General features: G+C 44.2%; 1 protein-coding gene across 4 annotated transcripts in view; it reads right to left on the reverse strand.

Annotated features, from left to right (window-relative positions):
• Nucleotides 1–1,262: 1,262 nt before the first annotated feature.
• The window catches only part of LOC121501524 (protein mono-ADP-ribosyltransferase PARP15-like), a 47,286-nt gene continuing 26,468 nt past the window's right edge, over nucleotides 1,263–22,080 (reverse strand). For all 4 annotated transcript variants that reach the window (XM_041773624.1, XM_041773614.1, XM_041773605.1 and 1 more), the window contains 8 exons: nucleotides 19,858–20,007; nucleotides 16,625–16,687; nucleotides 14,008–14,175; nucleotides 10,708–10,914; nucleotides 10,477–10,617; nucleotides 6,847–6,980; nucleotides 4,067–4,241; nucleotides 1,263–3,753 (listed from right to left, as the gene is read on the reverse strand). In XM_041773624.1, the coding sequence (XP_041629558.1) occupies nucleotides 3,464–3,753; nucleotides 4,067–4,241; nucleotides 6,847–6,980; nucleotides 10,477–10,617; nucleotides 10,708–10,914; nucleotides 14,008–14,175; nucleotides 16,625–16,687; nucleotides 19,858–20,007 (1,328 nt within the window). In that variant the 3' untranslated portion in view covers nucleotides 1,263–3,463. The remainder of the gene's footprint in view (nucleotides 3,754–4,066; nucleotides 4,242–6,846; nucleotides 6,981–10,476; nucleotides 10,618–10,707; nucleotides 10,915–14,007; nucleotides 14,176–16,624; nucleotides 16,688–19,857; nucleotides 20,008–22,080) is intronic.

Consider the following 22,080-nt stretch of genomic DNA (forward strand, 5'->3'; position numbering starts at 1 on the left):
TCAAAGGTCCAGCATAGGGAACATGGTCAGTGGTATTGTAATGGTGTTGTATGGTGACAGGTGATAGCTATGCTTGTGGTAAGCTTAGCAGAACGTACAGAGTTGTCCAATCACTATACTGGACACCTGAAGCTAATGTAACACTCCTTGTCAACTGTACTTCAGTTAAAAATCCTGTTATTTACTCTGAGTTTAATTACAAGACTTCTTTCATATGTTTACTAAGAGTGGCAGAAAAGTTCAAAACTTGTGTGAAATAATAAAAAGTATATGTTGGTTTCTGCCCCTGGTTCCTGGCTCAGAGCTTCTAAAAGCCTTGTAATTTCCAAGGTTATGAAAGTACTAGAAGCATCTTTTGTTCTAAAATTTGATCTTTGACCCTACTTCCTGACACAGAGTTCCTAAATTTCTTGGAATTTCTTGGGTGTGGCAGTATATTTTGTTCTCATGAAGTCACTAAAAAAAGTCCAAGCCACAATTAGAAGGTTGGAGCTTTGAGCTCCATCTCCTATTCTCCATCAAGGGGAGAGGATCTGGAAATGGAACAAATGACCATTCATTACCTACATGTTGAAATCTCCACAAAAATCCCAAAGGTATGAGCTACAGGGAGCTTCCAAGTTGGGATCTGATGCTATTTCTAGGTAGATCGTGTCAGAATGGAGTTAAATTGTGGGACGCCCAGCTAATGTTGCAGAGGATTGCTTAGAGTGGGAGAAAACCCCACACATCTGGTGTCAAGCGTTGTGAGTGTGGACGTAGTATGAATAAAGGAGAAACAGCAAGAGTTTTTCCCACGGCAGCTTGTAAACGTAATAATTTTATCAGCTAAGTTCATAAAGCATGTTTACTGTAAGAAACCGTATTTGTTCTAATAAACTATTTAGCAAAATCAAATTGGTTCATATTACCTGTAAATGATCTTACCAGCATTGTGATAATTAACCCACCACTGGTAAATGAATTCATAAACCCTGTGTTCAATTAACACATCAGCATATGTACTATGAGCAGAAGTACAGCAAAATAAATTAGGGGGGTCCTTGAGTGACAGCATTGGAGGAGACAATGACAGCAGTTTACATTGCAAATAAAAGCCTACCTAACTAAGTAAAAAGAGTCCTTCTACGTTCCAACCTGGCTCACTAGGATTCTATACTGGAGATGGGAGCCAAGGCCCATGACCAACTGACAGAGCATTATTTAAGCTTGCTTTCCTCTCTAGGACTCTATCTCCCCCAAGAGATTCGGGAAGCAGCATCTCATTGAAGACAGATTATGGTCTTTGCATCTCATAATCCAACCATTTATTTATCTAGAAATATACGGCACCCAACTTTGACATAACATTTACGTAGAGACACACAATGAAATACTATGCAACCAACAAAAGATACATTAGATATTTAACAACATGGGGGAAATAATACAGATATATTACAGAAGGAAATTGGATTATTAAGCTATAAGGAAAGATGGCATTTTTAAAAACTTTATGATTATAGATACATAAAAGGAAAATATATAGTGGAATAACTGGGCCATTACGATTTATGTTTACAGAAGAAATTAATAACATGAGGGTAACACAATGTTAAATGAAAAAAGGCAGATACAACATTGTATAATTTTTGTTGTTGTTGTTCATGAGAGACAGAGAGAGGCAGAGACACAGGCAGAGGGAGAAGCAGGCTCCATGCAGGGAGCCCGACGTGGGACTCGATCCCGGGTCTCCAGGATCACACCTGGGGTGGAAGACAGTCACTAAACCACTGAGCCACCCCGGGATCCCCAACAATATTGTATAATTAAGTAATTGAATAAAGTACGACTTTGACTTCGTTGAAGATGGATGTAGGAAGGAGAAGGGAGTGTTTAAGAACTTGGCAGTGGTTTCCTCTGAATGTCGCAATTACGAGTGATACAGTATGGTGACAGTTTTAAACTTTCCTGTACTCTTTTTAATGTGCCTGTGCTTATCTAAGATTATGTAAACACTTCTTCGATATCTTTAACTCTTGATAAGTGATACATCAGGATAAATAAGCTGCTAAGTATTTCAAGAATTTACCTAACTCTAACATCAAAGAGGGAAGAGATGAATCTGAAGAGTGACCATCTGTAAAAGGAATGAGTTTGCTCTGTGTCCTCCAGGAGGTGGGACAGTGATCAGCAGGCAATAGACGCAGAACAGATTTCAACTCAGCGTAAACAAGAGTCTTCCAACAGTTAGAGCTGTCTCACAATGGAATAAGTTATCCTTAAGATGTGGAGTGTTCGAAACGGTCAAGCGGAGGCTCAAGGGCTTTTTGCCTGGGAGAGGGGGAGGGTAGAGGAGAAAGACGAGGGGACAGTGGGCTTAGATGACATCTGGAGTCCTTTCCACTTGCTTGTAACATTTTATCAATGTATCAGTCATTCCCTCATTTTATGGCCTCTAAGATGGTCCCCAGTTTGCCATCTACTGGTGTCCATGCCCTTCCGCAATTTGCACTTACACTGGAAGAGCTGACCCATGGAACCAACAGGATACTGTAGAAGAGGTGGAGTCTGACTCCAGAGGCTAGGTCATAAAAGACATCAGACTTCTGCCTCCCGCCCTCCTGAACTGCTGACTGTGGGGTAAGCCAGCTGCCATGTCATGAGCGACACAGGCAGCCTAGAGAGGATCATGTGGGGCAAAACTGAGGACTCCTGCCAACCAGCAAAAACTTTTTAGCTATTTGAGTGATCCACCTTGGAAGCAGATCTCCCAGCCTCAGTCAAGCCTTCAGAAGACCACATCCCCTGCCACCACCTTTACTCAACTTCATGAGAGACCCTAAATCCTAATGACCCAACTAAGCCATGCCTAAATTCCTTACCCACAAAGCCACTCAATTTTGTAGGAATTTGTTATGTAGCATTAGACAGTGGCACAACACATTTTTTCCTGAACTATTTCACAACAGATTTGAGGTGATACCTTTTGATTCAGTCATTCAAGCTGAGCTATAGCTAATAAGTATTTCTTCAGGAAGCAAAATACCCAACTGTTACAGATGCACAATAGCAGCCTCGTTATTTAATTTAACAGTACAGTTGAGCTCAACACAGTTTGATGTCTTAACATGTTTTGTAAGAACAATGATATCTTGGTTTTAAAGTGATTCATCTTATTTCTTCTCTGCTAGAGAAAAGTAATGTGTTTTTTGTTCTCCTACAGATTTGGTGTCTGTAAATAGTTGTAGCTATAATTATGTCATCTACATTTCTTAACTTCCACTCATCAATATGCTGAGAAAAGAGGTATGCTACAAATGGCAATAGAGCATCTTCAAAAGGCTGTTTTCAGCATTTGGGGATCTAACAGATTTTTATCTACTAAACAAGCCAAAGGCAAAGACAAAAACTCTATAAATTGTTCTCATAAATAGACGACTAAATCGTCTCTTTGAGATTGAAAAAAAAAAAAACCTATTTTTTAACACCTGAAAGTTATGAGATATTCTGGGTAAGCTTGATTATCAGAGAATACCACAAACAGGTTTGGATGTTGTGTATCGTTTGTGACAGAGTCAAACAGATCTGTGGGATTGTGAGGGTTCTTTGATGGAGGGGTAACTAATCCTGCATGTCCCAGTGTGTAGACTCCCGTAAGTACTCGTACAACATAAATATGTTTTCTCCCATTGCTGTCTGGTCTGGAATATATATCATCTGCAGAATATCTGGCATCAACAGCAAAATAGGTTCCTTTTCCATAAGCTGCAGCTGTAAAGAGAAAGATAGAAACCTTCCTAAGAACATAAAATCATCAGTGTGTAGAACCATGACCAAAACCTGACACAAGTTTTTTTTTTTCATGCAGTTCTTGCCCACCAAAGCCACTTGTCATCACTTCCAAAATCCACTCCCTCTAGCCTCAGAAAGTTGCCAACCTCCTTTCTGATGAAGCACAAAGACCCCTACCCTGGCAATGACCAGACAGCTGCCATCTATGGTTCTACACTGCTTGGGTGTGGAGAGCCAACCCCAGAGCTACCGTTCACCGCCTTCTGGTCAACCGGATTGCTTGCTTCCTTACCATTCTTCCCAGCATAACTGCGGTTAAAGCCATGCTGATTGACATATGGCACCGAGTCTGCATCTGTCCCATGGAACAGGACTCTCTCATTATCTCTAGAGCCATTCTTGATGTCCATGTGCTTTTTCTTTATCTGGTAGCTCTGCCAGAGGCACACATTCTGTATCCTCTCAATCTGCAAATGACACAAAGCAAAACTGAAGTCATTTGAAAATGACTTTAGAGATCAGTATATTGTGCTTGTTGTGGATTGTAAAATAGCAATTTGGAGGAGAGGGAGGAGGACTGAAGGAGGAGGAGGAGGAGAAGGAAAAAAATTGCAAATAAACAGCAAATTCCGAGAATAGGTAGTTTTCTGCCTTTAGAAAAAGGCTAGGTTAAGAGTATCTATACTTTGTAATAGTGCTTACTATAGTCTAGTTTATAGGACAGAAATTATAATTTATATAAAAATATTTACCTATATTTATGTAAATATTATATATATGTGTGTGTGTGTGTTCCCTGGAATCCCTGGAGATTCACTCATATTCAAATTCTTACTCAAGGGACACCTGGGTGGCTCAGTGGTTGAGCGTCTGCCTTTGGCTCAGGTTGTGATCCCAGGGATCGAGTCCCACATTGGGCTCCCTGCATGGAGTCTGCTTCTCCCTCTGCCTATGTCTGCCTATGTCTCCCTCTGCCTCTCTGTGTGTCTCTCATGAATAAATAAATACAATCTTAAAACAAAAAATTCTTACTCAAGGAACACCTAGGTGGTTCCATTGGTTAAGCATGCAATTCTGGATTTTGGCACAATGATCTCATTTTGGCACAGGTTGTAAAATCGAGCCCCATGTCATGCTCCAAACTGGAATGGAGCCTCCTTAAAATTCCCTGTCTCCCTCTCCCTCTGCACCTACCTCCCTTTTTCTATCTCTCTCTAAAACAAACAAATAAATAAGTGGTGCCTGTATGGCTCAGTCAATTAAGCATCCAACTGGTTTTTTTTTTAATTTTTTTTTAAGATTTATTTATTTATTTTAGAGAGAGAGACAGAGAGCACAAGCAGGAGGGGCACAGTGAGAGAGAGAGAGAGCATCTCAAGTGGACTCCATGCTGAGCACAGAGCCAGAGGCAGGCTTAATCTCACAAGCATGAGACCACAGCCTGAGCCAAAACCAAGAGTCAAATAGCCACTGACAGATTGTGAGTTCAAGCCCAGTGTTGGGCCCCATGCCAGGCATGAAGCCAACTTTAATAATAATAATAATAATAATAATAATAATAATAATAATAATAAATTTAAAAAGAAAAAAATCGTATTTATTAAAAATAAATACATAAATAAGAAGAACGAAGTGGTTACCTGTAGCAGAAGTTGACGAGAAGCCAAGACATAAAAGCAGGAGGGAAAGTTGTTTTGAGAGAGATGAAGACCTCAAGCAGAGTGTTGAAATTTTGCAAAGGGGAATGCATGAGGGAACTGACTGGAGGAAGCAATAAAGGATTCCAGGCATCTGGAGAGTCCAGCAGAGGCTGGGGGCCATGAATTAATAATGATTTTATCTAGAGGCAGCAGGAAAGAAAGTGTATTATGGAATTAACCCAAAAATGAGGTGTTTCAAAATGGTTATACTAGAAGGATAAGAGCCAAGAAAGTTACAGATACTGTAAAACACAACTGAACAAGGAAGGTTCTCGTACTCTCAACAGTGTTGAACATCCATGAAGCATCCCCTCCTTTAAATTCTGTCCTTTCTGCAGGAGTCTCTCTTCTGATTCCTTTCTCAGGAAGTAAGCTCACTCAATAGGTATTATGTCCCATGATATGGGAGGAACCGTGCTAGGTACTAGGAATCCAACTCCTACCTTAAGAAGCCCACTGCTCAAGGGTGAGTCAGCCATGTGGAAGCTTATGACAGCACAATTTCTTAAGTGCTATAATGTGGTTGATTTTTAAAGGACTAGGATGTCGCACCCTGCTCTGATATACCCGGTATGATAATGACCTTCTACTAAACTCCTATACTTTACTGGCTAAAATTTTTTATGCAGCATGGTGGACATTGTGGGAATCCCTGAACATCTATTCCACTTCATCTCCGTTGTACAGCAACTGCTGGTTTGGGTGGAGTTGGACTCATGTTTAGTTCTCAGTGGGGAGACTCATTGGGTTTAACCAATCAGGGTCGTCTCATGATAGGATCACAAAATGATGGCATTTGACAGTCCAGGTCGAAGCCAATCAGCATATAGTACTCTCCTGACAGCCCGGCTGGAGTGGTCTGCTCAACACAAAGCCTGAGACTCTCATCCAGTGGATGTGTTTCTTCCATGGGATGTGAATGGAGGAAGCGGAGACCCCCTGATTGCCACCAGGAGCTACCGTACAATTATGAAGCGAGTCCAGCCTTCAGATGAAGCTGACCCTGTGATGGCAAAGCCAGAGAAACTAGATCCATGATGTCATCAAGCCAGTGGATCCAACTGTTTCAAAAACCATCCTACTTCTGAACTTTCCATTAATTTCTAATACATTTCTTCCTGTTTAATCAGTTTGAATGGGTTTGTTTGTAAACTGTAAGTGAAAGTATCCAGACATATATATGCTACTTTTGGGGATCTCCTTCATTATTGCTAATGAATGAGCCATGAGATTCGAAGTCTATGAAGCTTGAGTTAGTCTAATTAAAATGAATACAGTAAGGTATAAAAGAAGGAAGAGTTGTTATAAAACAGATGGCTTTCATGTTAGTTCTTCGATAGTTAAAAGAAGCGATTTTTTAACACAATTTTACCTTCTCTATTTTGTAGAAAAAATGGGTCTCAGAGAACAAGGCCCTTACAGTATCATATTCTGATTGTCCAGGATGTAGCTCAATCACACAAGACAGCTGCTGATTCATGTTGGTCCAGTGTTCAGGAATATTATCTGGGAAGTCAGCATTTGGTGAAAACACAATATCCATTTCCAGGGACCTCTGAAAATCAAGGCACTTCCTATGCTCTTGCTTCACATTCATCTAATCTTGGTCTTTGAAAAAAAACAAAAAGCTACACATTTCACAACTTCTTCTTTTATCATCCTCAATTTGGTAAACGATGATGAAATGAATAGCTCCAATGCTAGTATGACGTATAGTAATGGCCTAGCTAAAATATTTAGGTATACTTAGGTTCAGTGTAGCTTGAAATGAGAATTTCCCCAGAAAACTTAATGGAATTAATTCTATTAGAAACTGATGTGTGGGAGTGCCTGGGTGGCTCAATTGGTTGAGCAACTGACTCTTGATTTCAGCTCAGGTCTTGATCTCAGGGTCATAAGTTCAAGTCCCATGATGGGCTCCACAGTGGGTGTGAAGCCTACTTAAAAAAAAAACTGATGTATAAATATGAAAACTGATTTATTGATGTCTTCTTGTTTATCAGTTTTATTTAGTGTGGTTCTTTTCTTTTTTAAGACTTTATTTATTTGAGAGAGAGAGAGAGAGAGAGCATACAAGAAAGGGCAGAGGGAGAAGCAGACTCTCCTGCTGAGCAGGGAGCCTGAGAGTTGGGCGTCTGGCTCTTGATTTCAGCTGAGGTCACGATCTTGGGGTTGTGTGATCGAGCCCCCTGGCATGCTCTGTGTTCAGTGTAGAGTCTGCTTGAGATTCTCTCTCTGCCCCCTTGTCACCCATACTCTCTTTCTCTCCCTCTCTAAAAGAAAATGAATAAATCTTTAAAAAAATAAATAAATAAAGAGGGAGTAAAGCTTAAAGACAATGGTATTTTCTTGAGAGGAACAACTTAAATCACACCCTTAAGCCACACTGAATTGTGCTCCTTACTCTGCCTGTGGACAAAAGGTGACCCTTGGCTGGACAATTTAGCCATGAGAAAACCAAGTCCCAGGAAGGCTAAGTATTCACACATCCAACGTTACATGAAAGGCCACTGTCCAAAGAAGGAAAAGAATTGTGCTCTAGTGCCTCACAGCCCAGAGTTTCCTGGGAGGTAACACGAGATGGCTACCTTTCTTCAAGTGTTTACCATGTACCAGGCACTTTCCTGAGTGCTTTTCCTAAAAATCTCTTTTAGAAGATATATCACTCTACTTTCCCATTCTTTTTTTTTTTTTAAAGGGTTTTATTTATTCATGAGAGACACACAGAGAGAGGCAGAGACACAGGTCGAGGGAGAAGCAGGTTCCCTCTGGGGAGCCCAATGTGGGACTGGATCCCAGGATCCCGGGATCACGCCCTGAGCTGAAGGCAGATGCTCAACCACTGAGCCACCCAAGCATCCCTACTTTCCCATTCCTGATGTTTTGGATGAATGCCCTCCTGCACCTCTACTTGTGCACCCTGCCTCAGTTTCCTCTCCACAAGTAGAGGTGGGATGACGCACCACAAATCCTGTCTCTGCCTTCAGTCTTGACCTTCTCTACCTCCACAGTCTGCATGGATAATCAGATCCACACTCAATGGCTTTAACTCCCACCTCCTTACATGGCTCCCAATCTTGTTGCTGGGGTCCGATATTCAATCCATGCTCTGTAAAAGCACTCTGAATCAATGAATAGTTTGGAAAAGCAACTGTGTATCATTGGCTCAAATGAAACTCAGTTCTCTTTTAAAGAAGTCCACATGATAAATTCTTACTAAAATTCAAGTTTATCTCTTCCAACAAATGTCCTTTTATCTAACATTTCATCTGCATTATTACTTTCATCTACTAACAAAGATTATGTAAGGCAGTTTTATTGTTTGTTTTTGCCCCAAGTGCCATTGGGTCACTGGTCTGCTCATTTTAGTTATCTTTTGTTTGTTTGTCTCCGATGTTTATATATATATATATAATTTTTTTTTTTTTTTAGAAAGAGAAATGGGAAGGGGAGGGACAGAGGGGGAAGAAGGCAGAGACTTTTAAGCAGACTCCACGCCCAGTGTGGAGCCCTACAAGGGACTCGATCTCACAACCCTGAAATTATGACCTGACCCGAAATCAAGAGTTGAACGCTTAACTGACTGAGCCACCCAGGCGCCCCTTCCTAATTTTAAAATTTTGTAAGTCATTTTAAATCCTTGGTGTATACACGGAGTAGATGAACCAGTTTAAGTTCATTTTTCACTTTACTTATAATGACTTATTGCTCTTAAATTCAAATAAAATTTTCCTCTACAAAGACCAAAGGGGGAAAAATGTTAATTTATATACCCTGAGATACTCTAGTAGGTATGTATTATTTTTAACTCTCCAGCAGCCTTTTCCCTTTTTATTTCCTGAATTTCCTTGTGAACAACTCCTCTTCCCCATTGCTTCAGAGAGTGATCTCCTTCAGTTCAAGGATACAGCACCAAAAAAAAAAAAAAAAAAAAAAAGGATACAGCATGCGACTCTGGGTTGGGTAATTAGTGTAATTCCAGTTCCCTAGCTGCAATGATGAGCTAAGCTGATTCAATCAGAAGGAATTTCAGCCTTATGTGAACACCTCTGTTCCCAGGCATCATGTTCCTGATGGTAAGTATACGTTGCCCCTGGATATACCCTTTCCTGTTGAACCCACCCTGATACTGCTGGGGGATATGAGCCTGATACTGCTGGCAGCCCTCTTCCACCATGTGAAACCTGAAGATAAAGACAACACAGCTGAGAAGAGAGTGAGAGATGAAGAAAGCCAGGGTCTAGATTATATAATATGAGTACCTGGATCAAATTGGACCTGAAGCCACATATGCCTAGGACTTTATAGTTATGTGAGTCAACTTCAATTTTTTCCATAAGCCAGTGTAAACTGGATTCTCTATTATTTGCTATTGCAAGAGCATTAATAAATCCAACTATCATCTTCAATTTTCTTTACTGTGTGTGTGTATTCGCGTAGCTCTTATATGTGCTGTGTATGAACGCACATTGACAAGAATGGTTGTCAGGAAATAAGTGTAGAGAGAACTGAAATTCCCACTGGCAGGTTCAGACAACAATTTCCAGTTTAGACAGGCTTCTGATGACAGGCACACTTCATCACTAGTAAAACCCATAGTGCTCTATGAGTGAATGCTCAAAATGGGCAAAAACAGTGATTGCAAAGAGGAGGCTGCTTTTCTAGTTACTTTCACAGCAGTACGGAAGCCACAAAACGGGGGAAAGAGGAGCAGGTCAATATAGACACTTAAAAATAATGCATAAACCCACATCTTACAGAGAAGCAACTGGGACTCTGCTTGCTCATGAAGTAGTACAGCAGAATGACTCTGACCACTCCGTTCTTCCATCTGCTTCTATTCCTGGGCTAACTTGTCTAGTGGTGGATAATCAATAAACCAGTATTGGTCAGCCAGTTCACAGCTACGAGGGGCACTGAGGATTGATGCTACTCCATAAGTACATAATGAGATAACTGGCTAGGATTTTCAAAGCCCATCCCCCTCTTTCTGCATCCTTACTTCTATTCTCTTCTTGTTCCTTCGCAATTCCTGTTTCCCAGGAGTGATTTTGCCCTTCAGAAGAATAATAGGTGGACGGGAACCTGGGCTGCATAGTTCCTGTACTTCTCCCACATATTATAGGAGGCTGTCTGTTGAATCCTAAAACCGATAAAACAGTGACCATTAATATCTAAACATCTGCCCAGTAATCTGAGCAATAACCACATGATTTTTTAAAGATCATCTTACGTGCGGTCTCGAAGCATGTGGATTGAAAGAAAGGTGATGTAGAATTTTCTCTCTTTTTCATGTTGTCATAGAATACATTTAGCAAATCAGATAGAAAGATGACAACTTTAACTTTTCTTAATGATGGGGTGGAGTGTTTCCATGAGAAGTCTACAACAGCACTGATCATGTCATCAGCGACGATGGTTGGGTTTTTTCCAGCATTGCCTGAAAAAGAAAAACTTTAAGCGCTCAAAAGAAGCTTTAGCAGGTATTAGGCAAGTGATGAGATTTGGCAAATGCAGTTTTTGGTGCTGAGAAAGAGGAAAGCAGCCGGCGGCCAGAAGCGGGTCCGGCACTCAGAGCTGGGTCTCCGTGTACGCTGGTTGAAAACAAAGTCATAGGACGTCATCCGATGCAACCACTCTGTAGCTGGGATCAATTAAGTCAAACACAACTACTGAATAGTCATGTCTGACCACAGCCAAAAACATGAACACTATCCACACCACAAAAATGGCCCAACCTTCCCCATCCTGGCTAATAGGAGCAAGTGCGGCTTCGTTCATAATCACAGCATCAGCCATTCTCTTCTCCCCTTCCAGGTAAGATGCCCAACCATAGAACGATGTCTGCTTCCTCAAAGTATCCAAGCCAGAGCGAAGCCCCAACTTGCTTGAGACCACCACAAAGCCACCCAGCGCAAGCTCAAATCCATTAATAAGTCCTTAAAGACCTCTTGGTGAGATGCTGCATAGTTCCTCATACCGTGTGTTCCTGCTGGTCTTTAACTGAAGGATGCTGGCAGCACAGAGAAAAGAGCATGTGACCCGGTGCAGAAGATCTGGCTTCGTGTCCTGGCTCTCCACTGGTTTAGCTGTGTGATCTTGGGTAAATCATTCGATCCCTCTTATGTTAGTTTGCCAGGGGCAAACTAGCAAAGTGCCATGACAAAGTGCCATGACTGTTGGCTCAAGCAACAGAAATTATTTTCTCACAATTCTGGAGATTAGAAGTCTGAGATCCAGGCGTTGGAAAGATTGGTTTCTTTTGAGGACTCTCTCTGAGACTTGTATATGGCTGTCTTCTCCCTGTGTCTTCTCATGGCCTTCTCTCTGTACCTACGGATGTTCTAATCTCCTAACTAATGAGGACCCTGGTCATATTGGATTAGAGCCCACTCACTAGGCCTCATTTTAACTTAATTACCTCTTTTTTTAAAAAAAGATTTTATTTTTTCATGTGAAACACAGAGAGAGGCAGAGACCTAGGCAGAGGGAGAAGCAGGGAGCCTGATGCGGGACTCAATCCCAGTTCCCCAAGATCACAACCTGAGTGAAAGTCAGATGCTCAACCACTGAGCCACCCAGGTACCCCTAACCTAATTACCTTTAAAAAGACCCTCTCATTAAATACAGTCACATTCTGAGGTACTGGGGGTTAGGGTTTCAACACTAGAATTTGGCAGGGGAATACAACTCAGCCCACAGTACCTCCAAACTTCAATTTCCTCAGCTATAAAGCAGGGGTGATAATAGAAGGTAATAGCTAATAGAGATAAGAATGTGGCAGCTAAAAACATAGTAATTAAGAGCATAATGGCAACCAAAACCACGTAACATTTAAAAAAAAATGTAATGGTTGAAATGTGCAGACCAGGCTGCCTGGGTGTGAACGTTGCTTACTAGCTATATCACCTTGTACTTAAAACCTCGAATTCCTATCTGCAAAATGGGGAAACTAAGAGTCAGGAGTGGGTCTAGATTTTGTAGGGTTTGAAATGTACGCATCTCAGAAAAAGAACACAAAATAAAAATATAAAATTAGGGATCCCTGGGTGGCGCAGCAGTTTGGCGCCTGCCTTTGGCCCGGGGCGCGATCCTGGAGACCCGGGATCGAATCCCACGTCGGGCTCCCGGTGCATGGAGCCTGCTTCTCCCTCCGCCTGTGTCTCTGCCTCTCTCTCTCTCTCTGTGACTATCATAAATAAATTAAAAAAAAAAAAATTAAAAAAAAATATATAAAATTACATGTAAAAGCGAACATTGATAAAAAAAAAATCACAGTTAAGCATAAAATTTGAGATTTTGAAAACCATATTCCCAACTCAAGTTTCCTTAGCTGTGTTCTAAAAATACCTGCAGTCTCTCCAATGCTCAGTGCCAGGAAAAGTCTGAGAAGTCAAAGTGGGAAGAAACAGTGACTCTAACCCACAGTGGTTAAAATATCTTGCTCTTGAAGCTTTACTACACCATATAATCATGTGACGGCATTATTAAGGCCCTCCCAGGCCCTTTTATTTTATTTTATTTTATTTTATTTTATTTTAGATTTTATTTATTTATCCATGAGAGACACAGAGAGAGGCAGAGACACAGGCAGAGGGAGAAGCAGGCTCCCTGCAGGGAGCCCGACGTGGGACTCGATCCCGGGTCTCCACGATCACGCACTGGGCCCAAGGCGGCGCTGAACCGCTGAGCAACCCCCTCCCCTCAAGCTGCCCTCCAGGCCCTTTTAAAAAGCCTGTGCAATTGAGTGTGAATGAATCAGGGAGCGGGTCATTAGTATCACCTTCAAGTAAGAGCAAATTATTGTACACTAGGATAGAGATGAGGAGGAAAGTGTTCCTAGAAACTCGGAGTTGGATTCTGAGTTACATGTATTTTTAAAGATTTTTCTTTATTTCTTTTTGCCAGAGAGAGAGGGAGAGAGAGCACGAGCTAGCGTGTGCAGGAGCTGTGGGGAGGGGTGAGGAGGGATGGGAAGGGCAGAGGGAGAAGCAGACACCACGCTGAGCAGGGAGCTGGATGTGGGATTCGATCCCAGGCCCCTGGGATCACAATCTGAGCTGAAGGCAGGCACGTGACGGCCTGAGCCACCCAGGCGCCCCTAGACGTGAGCTTGTTGCTTAAGCACAGCGACTGCATCCTACTAAGGATTTCATGCCCAGGAACCCGCGGTGGGCCTGGGAAACAGCATCTCCATCTAAGGAATGTGCAAATGAGGGGCCAGTGGGAGATGCTGCAGTAAACCCCAGGGGGAGGTCGTGAGGGTTTGGAAACCAGAGGGCAGGCTCAAACGGAGAAGTGCAAGAAAACCATGGCATTACGGGCCAAACGTGGAGAGATACCTGGAGACCATACAGTAAAGGACAGAGATACCTGACAGAGGCCTGGGCCCCACACAGGGCCCCCAGGGGCTGCTAGGGGGCCTGAGACGCATCACTGCCCCTGCCTGCACTCAGCACCGAGGGCCCAACCGTGAGGCTAAGCCTCAGGGAATCTGGATTATCCAAAAGCTGAGTGGTGAGAGGCTGCAAACCTGTTCCGATGGCTGGAAGGGCAACAGACGTGTACTTCCTCTGCTCACATTCTTCTAGGACAGTGGAGACAGTTTTCCTGACATCATTTTCCCCAAAAACGTGAATGATGATCTTGCACATTAAGTAGCCACCTTGTGTAATTATAAACTCTCCGTGAGGCTGTGCAGCTAGAACAGAAGGAAGAAAAGGAAAACACAGCACATTACTCACAGGAAGCAACAAGGTGACCACCGAGAAATGAAAAGAGCGGCCCCCAGGAAAGCCGGTGATGATTCCTGACCACGTCCAGCGTCTCTCCATCTCGCTGGCTTCACCCACGGGGGCTGTGACAAGGCTCAGTTTCTTTATGACCAGGATTCTTTATTTTTTATTTTTTTTAAAGGTTTCATTTATTTATTCATAAGAGACAGAGAGAGAGAGAGAGAGAGAGAGAGAGAGAGAGGCAGAGACCCAGGCAGAGGGAGAAGCAGGCTCCCTGCAGGGAGCCCGATGCAGGACTCGATCCCAGGACCCCGGGGTCACACCCTAGGCTGAAGGCAGGTGCCCAACCGCTGGGCCACCCAGATGTCCCATCTGGACAGGATTCTCTAACTCAACACCTACACCGATGAATATTTGGGGTGCTACTCAAAAGCACTCTAACCTGCTCTAATTCACTCAATCCTCAAAACAAGGCTAGCAGGCAGGTACTATTCCCTCCACTTCACAGGTTAAACAGAGGCTCAGAGATATAAGGTTAGTAGCAAAGACTGCCTGGGATTTGAACCCAAGCAGCCAGTGTCCAGAGCTCTTACCCACCCCCCACCCCCGCCCCAAGCTGCTGTCCAGAAGAGCAATTCATATGCTATAGATTAATTTTTCAAGGAGAGAAAAGTGATGCATCCGGTGGTGTGGAGACACAAAAGGGTGAAGAATCCCCCCTCTCTTAGGACACTCGGAGCTCTCGAGCACATGGAAATGACCAGGGCTTGTTTTAAGGCGCCCAGTAGGCCCCTGAGGAAGGCAGGGCTCCAGCCAACTCAGGAGAGTGGGCCCAGCCACCCACCCTGCCCGGGCCCTCCCTGCTGCCCCCTCCCAGGTAGCGTCACAGGCTTTGGCAGCTTGTCCAACCTCACGTCATCCCCTGCTTCTGCCTTCCGAGGCACGGCCAGCTCTGCAGCCCATAAATTCCAGCGAACGTCCTCCTGTTGGTGATCAGAATTACTTCCCCTGATCCCTCTCCGGGAATAGATTGGGGAGACGATGTCTCGATCAGAGGAGAGCATCAAGATAGGACTTTCCGGCCAAAGCAGGTCAGTTGTTTGTCAAGCATGGGACCTGTGACTTCTTTAAATCACCCTCCTAGCTGACTGTCTGCTGGGCAAGGCAGGAGTCCCGGTTTTGGAGGTTAAAGAGTTTACAATCACTCTTACAGGTTCCCCCACTGCGATATAATAAAAAATAAGGATTTGATGTTTGTCCTTGGTTCTGAGCTCAGAGTTCCAAGAACTCTGGAATCTCCTGAGTGATGAGAGTGTCATTCATGAGCGAATGAGATGGTTCTTGAAGGCTGTGGGCTGGATAATTTCGGAATGGATACTGCTCTCCAGAAAGGCCACGCCAAGGGTAGAGGATTGGAACTTTGAGCCCCAGCCCCTGGCCTCCGGGGACCTAAACCACAAATCTAAGGATTTCATTAATCCCGCCTCCACAATAAAACCTCCATAAAAGCTCCTAAATAACTGGATTTGGGAATCTTCAGGTTGGTAAATATACCTAGGTGTTGGGAGGGTGGAGCATCTGGAGAGGGCATGGGGCTTCCATCTCTTCCCCTTTGCATCTCTTCCATGTGGCGGCTCCTGAGGTGTATCCTTCATAATAAACTGGTAAATGTAAGGCAAGTGTTTTCCTGATGTTCTAAGAGTCATCCTAGGGTATTGTCAAACCTGAGAAAGGGTTTTGTGAATGACCCAATTTATAGGAGATGGGTCAGTAGTACAGGTGGCCGCCGGGACTTGTGCCTGGCATTTGAAGTGGGACTGGAGCCCTTTAACCTATGGGATCGAGTGTTATTTCTACAGGTAGAAAAGAAGAATTGCTGGGTGTCAGGAAACACCTCAGACCCACCAAGGCTCCACATTTACTCGTGTCAGTAGATGAGGTGCTATAGCAAGTAGAACAAGGTTGGGAAAAGTGAAAGATCATTTATACAGCACTTTACAGAGCTTTTCACATTCATTGTCCTGATCCTCAAAACCACCTGTGAGACAGCCTTCCCATACTCCTCCCTTGTTAGTAGAGTCTAGAACCGTCTAACAGATAAGAGAAACAAAGCTCTTGTAGATTAGATGGCAGGCCCAGGATCCCTCCTACTCTACCAGAGTAGGATCTACTCTAAGTGGTAGAGCCTGGGCAATTAGGACCCAGGCCTAGTTTCTTTTTAATAGGTGGGAAGGTGGGGGGGGAAATGACCACCTCCCCATGGCCACAGAGTCACAGCACCTGCATCTGCTCTCCCAGGGAATCGACCTTTTCCCAAAGCGCTCACCACTTTCACCCTCACAGGCCCTGTGAGATAGTATTCTCAGCCCTTCTGATCTGCGATAGGTTGTAGCTGAAAGTAACAGGTGGTCATACCTCGTACAGCGCATTCATTTTCCACAGCCGGTCCAGCACCTTCTAAAACCGCTTTAGATACCCCTAAATAAGACATGTTAAGACATGTTAGTGGTAAAAAGCATTAGTTAAAAGTCAATGCATTGGGTAGCTCGAGTGGCTCAGCAGTTTAGCGCCGCCTTCAGCCCAGGGTGTGATGCTGGGGTCCCGGGATCGAGTCCCAAATCGGGCTCCCTGCATGGAGCCTGCTTCTCCCTCTGCCTGGGTCTCTGCCTCTCTCTCTCTCTCTCTCTCTGTGTCTCTCATGAATAAATAAATAAATAAATCTTAAAAAAAAGTCAATGCATGATTATAGCTTTTGTACATTAGACTTTTGTTCAGCTCATCCCTTTAAGCACAACTTTAAGCATTGATGCCCCCCACAGAAATACCCACCTTTTGAAATTAGTTTCAGAAGCAGAATTTAGTGATTCATCAGTCGCATACAACACCCAGTGCTCACTACATCATGTGCCGTCCTCACTGCGCATCACCCAGTTTCCCTCTCCTCCCACCCACCGCCCCTCCAGCAAACCCTCAGTTTGCTTCCTGGAGTTCAGTGTCTCTTATGGTTTACCTTATTCTCAATTTTCTACAGCGACCTTCATTCAGTAGCTGAATAATCAACACTCTGAGCTGCTGCGTGACGGCACCGCCCAACAGCTGACAGGCCCGTGTCTGCAGCTTTACAGACTCTATTTGTACAGAGATATTTTTGCAGGTATTTGAATTTTTTTCTGCATTCTACCCTATTGCTTTATAAAATGGAAAACCATAAAAATGAAAGTTCTGATATTAATGAGAAGCATGGATCTCAAAACTAAAATAAAATTGAGCATTCTACTTAAGTTCCTTGGGTTTTTTTTTTTTTTAAGATTTTATTTATTTATTCATGAGAGACACACAGAGGGGCAGAGACACAGGCAGAGGGAGAAGCAGGCTCCATGCAGGACCCCAATGCGGAACTCGATCCCAGGAACCCAGGCTCATGACCTGAGGCGAAGGTAGACGCTCAACCGCTGAGCCACCCAGGTGTCCCAAGTTCTTTGGTTTTAATGTTTTGTTTTCCACAGGTAGACAGACAGTTGGCTGCCTTCCAATCGAGGCTGTAGCTTCACCACTTTGGTCACTGCTGATGCAGCTCAGTGGCGGGGTTGAAGGCACAGACCATGATTCGGGCAGCCTGGCCTAGGGTGGCCCCCGCCGCTCACTGGCTAACACGGGCCTGGTCAGCTCCCCAACTATTACACGGGGGGTAGCACGGTACTTCCCTCACAGGGTTATCTGAACATTCAAAGAGACAGTGGATAAAAGAGGCTTAGCATAGAATCTGGCCCACAGAGGGATTGAATAATTATTAGTTATTTTTTCATTATAAGGATCTATCTGTCCTCTATCATCCATCTACCCACCTGTGTCTCCTTGATTATGTATGTGTGTGCTGTGAATCATCTTTTATTTATTCACTTTTTTTTTATAAAGGAGTTAGAAGCCAAATTGTCTCTTTTTTAAAAAAATTCCCTTTTTGTTTGTTATGATGTCTGACTTTGCAATAATAGAGGTTTTCCTCAAATATCAGATGATCTTCATCGGTCCATCCACATCTTTTTAATTTATTTATTTATTTACTTATTTATTTATAGTCCATCCACATTTAGAGGGAGTTTGGAGGCTCGCTGGGAGGGAGTTTGGAGCCTCGTAAGGGAGGCTCGCTGACCAGCAGACTCTATTTATTTTTTATAAATATATTTTTTATTGGTGTTCAATTTGACCAGCAGACTTTAGTGTGAGGTAAGCAGGCGGTAAATACTAGACTTCAGGGCAGTTGGGTTCTCTCCAGCAGACTCCTCCAATCTCCTGTCTTGGAGGGCATAGGGCCCCTCCTGTTCTGGGAGCCCCACAGGGACGGGGGCTGGGCACTCACTGTTGAGTACAGAAACTGTCCCTGGAACACCGTCTAGCTCCTGCCCTCATCTCACCGGGCCTGCTGCTCTAAGTCCAGAATCTCTGCGTGGTTTCTGTACAGAATGAGCCTCCCATCTCTGGCCGGGGAAGAGCAAGGGAAGTTATTAGTGCATTGGATGGATGGAGGACGGAAGAAATGGGTATAAGAGCTACTCCTACAGAACTGCATCTGATTCTACGTTCATCCCTTTACCTGTGCCCTCCCTTCCCAGGTGCCTGCTGCCTCCAACTCTTGAGTCTCTAGGGATTACTGTTCTCGCCTGCTATACGAAGTTTTCACCACTGGCTAGCTGCTTCTCATATTCTAAAAATACACTGCTGCCTCTTGCTCATGATTGGTTTCCCTCCAACTCTCTTTTTCCTTGTGGGTTTATTTATTTCCTTTCCTGTTGCTTTAATGGAATTTTAAAGGCAGGCAAGGACAAATACATATGTTCAATGTACCACATTTTACATAATTGGATGTTCTTTATGTCTGCATTTTAAAGAACTGATACATTGGATGGTAATTCTACATATTTACTTCTACATAGTGAGTTCCACAATATCTTGCAGTTTAGAAAATATTTAAACTTCTATTTATGTTTTATCTTATGCTTTTACTTCAAAATGTAATGCTTTGTAATGAAAAATATATTAACGTAAGAGTATACGTGTGCAAGTTATGCACAAATAGACATGTGGGGAGGCATGCCCTAAGGTGCTCCATTGATGGAGGTGGTCAGACATTTCAGAAAAAAAAAAAAAGAAAGAAAGAAAAAGAAAAAGGGTCTGAATTTCATTTCTGGGTCAGGGTAACATAGGGGACAGTTACAAGAAGTGAGATACGAGTGCCAACTGAGTTCCATAAAAAGGGAAATAAAAACAAAACTTAAACTTTGTAAACTAGAAGTGTGCAATTTTGACAGTTCAGTGCTAACAAGGGGATGAGGTAACATAGACGAAGCCCGATGCATCTTGCCTTGACATTGCTACACCCCACCTAACCTCACGGCCTCACGACTCTGAGAAATCAACATTTGACAGGCAGAGAAACTGAGGCTCAGAAGGGATAAGTGATTGTTCCAAGGCCACACAGAGGTTAAGTGGCGTAGCCGGGATTCAGACCCAGGTCTTTCTGATTCCAGGGCCCGCATCCATTCTGCAACACTCTCCCTCTAGACCCAGGCAACATCAGCCACGATTTCCCTCCCAGAAATGAGTAAGTCACACTAATAGTGACAGTCACGCGTAGTGCTTAAATAAAATACCTGATTTCAGATTAAATGTCCTTGTGGTTGAGTTTACAATCACGTCTGCCTTTTCTTTGGTAATATCTCCAGTAGCAATCTGGAAAGTAACTGCACCAATTTTCATTTCATATGTCGCGAACCCAGGGCTGGAGACCATCGTGAACACACCTGGAGAGAAAGCAAGCGAAGGAAAGAGGAGCTGGAGGAAGAACGAAAAGAGTGCGCCCCCTTCTCTTCCCAGTCCCCTGGCTTTCTGCCTCCATAAACCCAAACAGTGCCATGCCTCCCCGCCTGCCAAGTCGCCGGGTTTCCTTTTTTAAGGAAATTAGAAAATAATGCTTTGTGGCAGGAAGAGTATCCATTTCTTAGTAAAACAGGATGAGGCCAAAACATCTCATTGGACCGTCTGCTCGTCTGCACAGGTTGCTGTGGTGTCCTGGGGAAGGCGTGAGGAAGGGCAGAGGGCAAGGCACGCCGGCATCGCTGGGAGACTTCTGCTTCAAGCTTTGTTGAAGTAGGACACGGGAAAATGGTAAATATTTAAGATGTACAATGTGATGTCTTGACTTCCACATGCACTGCGAAATGATTCTCCAGTTGAACCACCAGCACAGCCATCGCCCCACAGAGTCACCATTTTATGTGTGGGGGTGTGTGGATGCACACGGGCCTGGTGAGAACACCCGAGATCTACTCTCTTAGTGAACTTCAAGAATACGAAACACTCTTATGAACCCCAGCCCCATGTTGTATGCTTGGTCTCCAGACTGGATCCATCTTGTGATGGAAAGTTTGTGCCTCCAGGTGACTCTTTTATTACTATTTTACAGAAACAGAGATGGTCGCAGTGACTAGGTCATTTGTCCAATTTGGGGGGGGGAAGATCTATTTTATTTATTTGAGAGAGAGTGAGAGCATTGGGAGGGGCAGAGGGAAAGGATCTCAAGCAGACCCCACGCTGAGCGTGGAGCCTGACGTGGGGCTTGACCTCACAACTCTGAGATCATGACCTGAGCCGAAATCAAGAGTCAGACGCTCACCTGACTGAGCCACCTGTGCACCCCTGTCCAACGTTAAATAACAGCTCACTAACTCCAAATATGAGCTTTTCCTGTAGCTTCCCATCTCACTGGGGCAGCAGTAGGAAGGCTGCTCTGAGGAAATCACCCTTACCTGGTGGCGTAACATTGCTGTCCACTCTACGCTCTGGGGCTTTACAACGCAGCTGTGCTATTTCTACTGATCCCTTAAGCTCCTTCGGCCTCCCTTTCCACATGAAGCAGTGGCAACAGAGCCACGTGCCCAGGAGGCCACTGTATAGATTAAATAATATATATATGAAAGCAATCGGTGAAGTTTAGTGTCAGCCACATTTCAGTTATCTGTGTGCGTGTGTGTGGGTCTTCAAAGACTTTTCTGGATAATCCCTTCAGAAGGGGAGGACACACACCCAGGAAGCTGTGGTTGGGCTCTGCTCCCAGCTACCCACACCTCCATAGAATGACTCTTGGTGAGACACTGGCTGCCTGTGGTCAGCACGGTGGATGGGCTCCAGCACAGTGACTTCTCCAGGGGCACAGCTTCTTGATCAGATCCATGTGAGCCAACAGCGTGTGGAGGCAACAGCAGTGCTTCGGGCCCAGAATGGCCAGGGCATCCCCCTCCATCTACTCGGCCCACAGCAGCCCCAGGTAGGCCTTCTGCATGCTACAAGGACCTTGTGGCAGGTGAAGCAGTGCAGGGGGACGATGAAGGGGGCCACAGGGCGGTCACTGGTCCCACCCCTGGCCACTGCCTCACTCCTCCATCCTCAGTTATCTTTAATGGCCATTTCTTAGAAACTCTGGCCTTGTTACCAGATTTTGTTCACATCTGGTATGATGCCTGCTGGATGGCTAGTTTGGGCAAGCAGAGCCTCGGAGCCCCTGTTAATCACTATCTTGAAAACGTAGAGATCCTGTCCTGCCTCTTATTCCCACCAAGTGGAATGTGCAGAAGAGCATGTTGGTCAGTGTTCAAGGTCAGGGCTGAGCGTGGGGGGCTGACCAACCCTGTATGTCTCTCTTATAATGAAGACTTTCCCCGTGGCAGGCCTTGATCTCGGAAACGCTGGCCATGCAAGGAGGGGAGGGGCCAGGGACAGCTGCTAGGGTACGTTGTTATGATATAAAAAATTGCTGCATGTGGATCCTGGCAGTGGAGGCTTCATCCACCCGGCCGCTCCTGGACCTGTACAAGTTC

This window comes from Vulpes lagopus, chromosome 1, assembly GCF_018345385.1.
Source record: "Vulpes lagopus strain Blue_001 chromosome 1, ASM1834538v1, whole genome shotgun sequence".
NCBI classification, from domain to species: Eukaryota; Metazoa; Chordata; class Mammalia; order Carnivora; family Canidae; genus Vulpes; species Vulpes lagopus.